The following is a 5,834-nucleotide window of genomic DNA, read 5'->3' as shown; positions in this document are numbered from 1 at the left end:
TACTCATTGTGAGCTATATAGTACACGATTGTTCTGTATTATTAAATACAGTTGATCAATGCTCTCCAAACCTCAATTTTTAAAAGAAATTATCATATAGTTCATATCATATAAATTTTACCAGGGACAGGAGGTTCTCCCCAACCACAAACAGTGGCTTGTGAAAGTATTCACCCCCCTTGGCATTTTTCCTATTTTGTTGCCTTACAACCTGGAATTAAAATTTAAAAAATTTGGGGAGGGGGGGGGGGGGGGGGGGTTGTATCATTTGATTTATACAACATGCCTACCACTTTGAAGATGCAAAATATTTTTTTGTGTGCAACAGACAAGAAATAAGACAAAAAAACAGAAAACTTGAGCGTGCATAACTATTCACCCCCCAGAGTCAATACTTTGTAGAGGGACTTTTTGCAGCAATTACAGCTGCAAGTCTCTTGGGGTATGTCTCTATAAGCTTGGCACATCTAGCCACTGGGATTTATGCCCATTCTTCAAGGCAAAACTGCTCCAGCTCCTTCAAGTTGAATGGGTTCCGCTGGTGTACAGCAATCTTGAAGTCATACCACAGATTCTCAATTGGATTGAGGTCTGGGCTTTGACTAGGCCATTCCAATACATATAAGTGTTTCCCCTTAAACAACATGAGTGTTGCTTTAGCAGTATGCTTAGGGTCATTGTCCTGCTGGAAGGTGAACCTCCGTCCCAGTCTCAGATCTCTGGAAGACTGAAACAGGTTTCCCTCAAGAATTTCCCTGTATTTAGCGCCATCCATCATTCCTTCAATTCTGACCAGTTTCCCAGTCCCTGCCGATGAAAAACACCCCCACAGCATGATGCTGCCACCACCATGCTTCACTGTGGGGATGGTTTCACGGGGTGATGAGAGATGTTGGGCTTGCACAAGACATAGCGTTTTCCTTGATGGCCAAAAAGCTCAATTTTAGTCTTATCTGACCAGAGTACCTTCTTCCATATGTTTGGGGATTCTCCCGCATGCCTTTTGGCAAACACCAAACGTGTTTGCTTATATTATTCTTTAAGCAATGGCTTTTTTTCTGGCCACTCTTCTGTAAAGCCCAGCTGTGTGAAGTGTATGGCTTAAAGTGGTCCTATGGACAGATACTCCAATCTCCGCTGTGGAGCTTTGCATCTCCTTCAGGGTTATCTTTGATCTCTTGTTGCCTCTCTAATTAATGCCCTCCTTGTCTAGTCCGTGAGGTTTGGTGGGTGGCCCTCTCTTGGCAGGTTTGTTGTGATGCCATATTCTTTTCATTTTTTTAACAATGGATTTAATGGTGCTCCGTGGGATGTTCAAAGTTTCAGATATTTTTTAAAACCCAACCCTGATATGTACATCTCCCAAAAAAATTCCCTGCCCTGTTTGGAGAGCTCCTTGGTTTTCATGGTGCCACTTGCTTAGTGGTGTTGCAGACTCTGGGGCCTTTCAGAACAGGTGTATATATACTGAGATCATGTGACAGATCATGTGACAGATTGCACACAGGTGGACTTTATTTAACTAATTATGTGACTTCTGTAGGTAATTGGTTGCACCAGATCTTATTTAGGGGCTTCATAGCAAAGGTTGTCAATACATATGCATGCACCACTTTTCCATTTTTAGACAAGTAATTTCACTTCACCAATTTTGACTATTTTGTGTATGTCCATTACATGAAATCCAAATAAAAATGAATTTAAATTACAGGTTGTAATGCAACAAAGTAGGAAAAACGCCAAGGGGGTGAATAGTTTTGCAAGGCACTGTAACCAGGAAAGAAACTCCTGGTCCTATTCATCATCACTGAGGCAGTAACTGTTGGCCCATGTGTATCCTTCTTTTGCATCGTCCACAACAAAAGCCCACCATTTTGAAATGACAAACCACAAGGAAAATAATGAAAATAATGAATAATAATAATAATTATTATTTCAATCAGTCCAGTGTGAGTCTCCAGAAGAGTGTTTGTTTGCAGAGGCAAGGGAAACTCCCACGGCATGACATATTCATAATCATCTGACAAAAATCAACATGTGTAAAAGTTGAAATATTTCAATAACATTATGTTAGAAGATATTTTTCCCTGCACTAGTATTACTCATCAGTATTACCAGCTTTCAGTTACCTCCAACCTTAGTTTCACAGAATCCCCAGGACTGACGACAGCAGGCAGTAAAATGAATTAAAACATGCTAGAGAATCATAAAATCAGTAGAGCTAAAACTATACGTTTCCAAACAGACTTTCCAAAGAGTATAATGTTGGAACAGGTTGCTAGTGAAGTCACAGTGCCAGGTATTCACACACACTGTATGTGTTTGGTCCCTCAGAGAGAACATGAGACTTTACCGTGTGGTATAAGTGCAAACAAGGAAATAAAACAGGCAGAAAAATCAATGCCAAAGGGCAAAATACATGGAGGTTGATCCCAAGTAATTATACATGCTCCACACCTGACTCCCAGACCTGGATTCAAATACCATTTTGAAATCATTTAAAATACTTTTGCTAGGCTTGATTGAGCTTTCCTGGTGTGGAACCAATTGAATAGTCACAAACATTCAAACCCTGTCCATCTGGCACTCCAAGAAGTTGAAAACAAACAGTGAAAGTGCTTGAAAGATTTCAAGTAGTATTTGAACCGAGGTCTGCTGACTCCTGATATTGCCCACTCCAGATCAACCTGTAGAGTGTAAACCATAAAACGCTGACGCGTGCTCCGCTGCTTTATGAACGTTAGATAAACAAGCCTGGGGCTGGAGATTCCCCATTGAGCTTTGTTTTTAGTTCAGCCAGGACTACAGGTAAACTAGCCCACAGTGTAGTTCAGTTTGGGAGATGTCCCTATGTAAAGGGAGAAGGTTAAATCTGATCCTCAGGGTCTCTCTGACTGGCACACATTGTCTGTTTACATAACCCAGATTAAGCCTATAGTTGTAGACTAAAAAGCTCTTTCAATTCCCCATTGAGCTTCCTTTTTAGGTCAGCCACGACTAGGGGGAACCTGGCCCACAGTGTAGTTCAGTTTGTCTTTAGTCCAGCTGTCTGTAGGTTTACTCAGAAAGGCACTCCAACACAGTAAGGTTAGGTTCAGAAAAAGATTCACAGTGAAATTAATTCAGTCCACAACCCGTTCTATTCTGTTCGATTACATCTCATGCTACATACATTTTGAACTTTTTAGAACCTATTTTATTTCCAAATGTCATGCTTTTTTTATTTATTTAAAGAAAATAAGATTTAAGCAATTAAGTGATCACGAATGTGCATATGCAGCCATGCAGAAATTAGTTCAGAGCATGCGCTGGGATTGAAGAGACCAACCAAATCAAATGGTGCCGCCATGCATATGGCTGACTTTGTCAATATAGCTTAGGAAATTATTCACAGCTCTAAAATCATGAGCAAGCAAGTGAAGTGTAACATGTAAAATATTGTTTCATCTGCATCAAAGTTAGAAATGGCAGTTGTCATCACAGCAGAAGGCATGTCTATGTGTCATCACATGCCAGGCAAGGCATGCCTGTGTGTTTAGGCTACCTGTAACAAATTGATAGGCTATTCGTTAGAATCACTGAGAGGCTGTCTAAACAGCTACATCAATACCACATTTCCACTGGGGAAATACACATTATTTTACAAAGTGCGGGTACACCATTGATCATCTTAAATGTCCTCTTCTTTATTTGTATTAGTATCAATAGTCCCTAAATCAAATGTGGCCTAGGCCTATAATACAGTTTTTTTCCTGGACACAGGGCAGACGTTGATGCCAGCGCCCTGCCCTGAGTACCCTCACTCCTCGTCTTTGGCACACACAACCACGCGCAGCAGAACGTTGGACAGGATATCCTGGTAGAGACTGATGCAGACCCATCCGGGCAGGTAGAGGAGCGTGATCAGGCCCATGAAGTTGAATGGATAGTGGGAATAGTCCCATGAGCATGCGCCGTACTGCCGAAGCGCCAGCCCCCAACAGAACTCCCAGGTGTAGATGAAGCAGATATAGATGGGGAGCCGCCTCCAGGTGCTCCAACCCCGTCTGAAGCGTAAATGAAGGTAGAGTTTCTCTACCACGAAGCTGCAGCTTCCGTACATCAGGAAGGACCACAGGGACGTGTGGCCGCTCATGGTCCGGTCCAATTTCTCCACAAGGTTGAATATCGAGGTAAAAATGATCTCGTCCAAAAAGCCGTGCATTCCAAAGAAGACGAATCGCACAACATCAGGCAGACCGTTAGTTGGCAGCGACTCCAGGGTGCGCTCTGCCGGGGTAGACATGGTCCGTTTCCCGGGGCAGTGGTAGCGCAGCCGCGCAAGCCCCTTGTGGAATACTTGGGTGAAGTACAGGGACAGTAGGTAGTGAACTACGAGATGAGTGGCAGAGACTATTCTAACGTGCTCGGTCAGCGTGTTAATATTCCCAATCAGAATCTGCAGCCCGATGTACACAGAGGGATAGAAAACAAGGTGAAAAACTACTGGGCGTCCTTGAAAGCACTTCTTTTGCGAATATATTTTTTCCAGCAAGAAATGGGTCAGCGAGTGCATGATGCAGAGGTACGGGGAGGAAAAACCGAACAGTTTGGGGTCGCTGTCAGCGAAAAGCCCCTGTGCCGAAGACAGGAGAATATCCAAAGTGACACCGTGCATTCCATAGAAATAAAGCCGTAACAATTGTGGCAGCTCTGTCATTGATTCGCCCGCGTCCCCTACCTCGCTGGATGGATCTTTCTGCCGGGGCTTCCTCGCTGCTCTCAGGCTGCTACCTCCCAGTCCTGCCCGGCTCCGCGGGCTCTCTCTCCGCCAGCTGGCCATGGTTGATCTCTCTCTCTCCTCGGAGAGAATCAGAGAGCAGCGCTTGTTCTTCGTTCGTGGCACATTCTGTACTTTTAACGGAGCTGCGGTAGTGTCATTAGCAGCTTTGCTTGCACCTGACAGCGCCTGATCCACAGCAAAGATTTTCTATTATATTGATAAGATAGTCGAGTGACCGCCATAACAATGGAAATACATGTCCTCAAAGATGGAAGACTGCTGGGAGGAGGCGAGATCAGGTGGGACCATTCTAGCCAACGAGAGGGGGCTTTGACAAAAATCAAAGACAGTAGGCCTACAAGTATGAAGATCGGCAGAAACTGCTTCCCCAATAGTGACGTTGGCTAGCTAAACTCATGCTCAGTAATATGTCATCTGGTCAATTGATCGTATGGCTCTGAACTGGGCATGTGCAAATCAAAGGCACTCCTTCGATATAGAGTTTTTGATGAAAATGTAAACGTGTCAGTTTGTCACTTTCACAAGGTTGGAGTAATAACATGTTCAATTACTTAAGACATTGGCTTGAATCTAGGTTGTGCCTTTAGATTTCTTTAGAAAATGAACAACTAAAGAAACATTTTCACTTCTGTCATTGACTTCTCAAACTCCAGCCTGGTCTTGATCTGTTTCGCACGCATTCCCGTCTGAGTTTTGAAACTGATAAAGTGTTTTTTATTTTCAAAGTTGCCGAAATGCCATGTGTGTCCACTTATATCAGTGCATTTGTAACAACAACCGAACCATTATAAAACGTATATTAGACCAAATAAGCCTCATGTAGCAAATGACCAATTCAATTTTCTGTTGACCAAATTTCACACTCATTGACCGCCATACAAACATTTCTCACTTACTTTCACGGACAGATTTTGGGCGGAGTAAACCCTCTCGCTTCGCCTCTTCCTCTCGGTGGGCAGCCAGAAGAGAATAATTGAGCGCGTCGGAGGGGGCGTTGTAGCGCAGAAAAACGTAAACGTCCACATAAGACGCTACTAAACTATACAGTAGT

The 5,834-nt window shown here is 43.3% G+C and overlaps 1 protein-coding gene across 1 annotated transcript; it reads right to left on the bottom strand.

The window, feature by feature from the left end:
• Positions 1-1,674: 1,674 nt before the first annotated feature.
• On the bottom strand, positions 1,675-4,994 carry LOC120049897 (transmembrane protein 229A-like). Its single transcript, XM_038996391.1, has one exon. It carries the CDS (start codon positions 4,820-4,822, stop codon positions 3,800-3,802), a length of 1,023 nt encoding a protein of 340 aa, XP_038852319.1. The 5' UTR covers positions 4,823-4,994; the 3' UTR covers positions 1,675-3,799.
• Positions 4,995-5,834: the final 840 nt, after the last annotated feature.

This window comes from Salvelinus namaycush, chromosome 6 (genome assembly GCF_016432855.1).
Source record: "Salvelinus namaycush isolate Seneca chromosome 6, SaNama_1.0, whole genome shotgun sequence".
NCBI lineage: Eukaryota > Metazoa > Chordata > Actinopteri > Salmoniformes > Salmonidae > Salvelinus > Salvelinus namaycush.
The sequence above is the reverse complement of the archived record's forward strand: the minus strand, read 5'-3'. Positions and strand labels throughout refer to the sequence as shown.

Coding starts and splice junctions, on each gene's coding strand:
- LOC120049897 (XM_038996391.1), bottom strand. CDS start 4,822: ATGGCCAGCTGGCGGAGAGAGAGCCCGCGGAGCCGGGCAGGACTGGGA.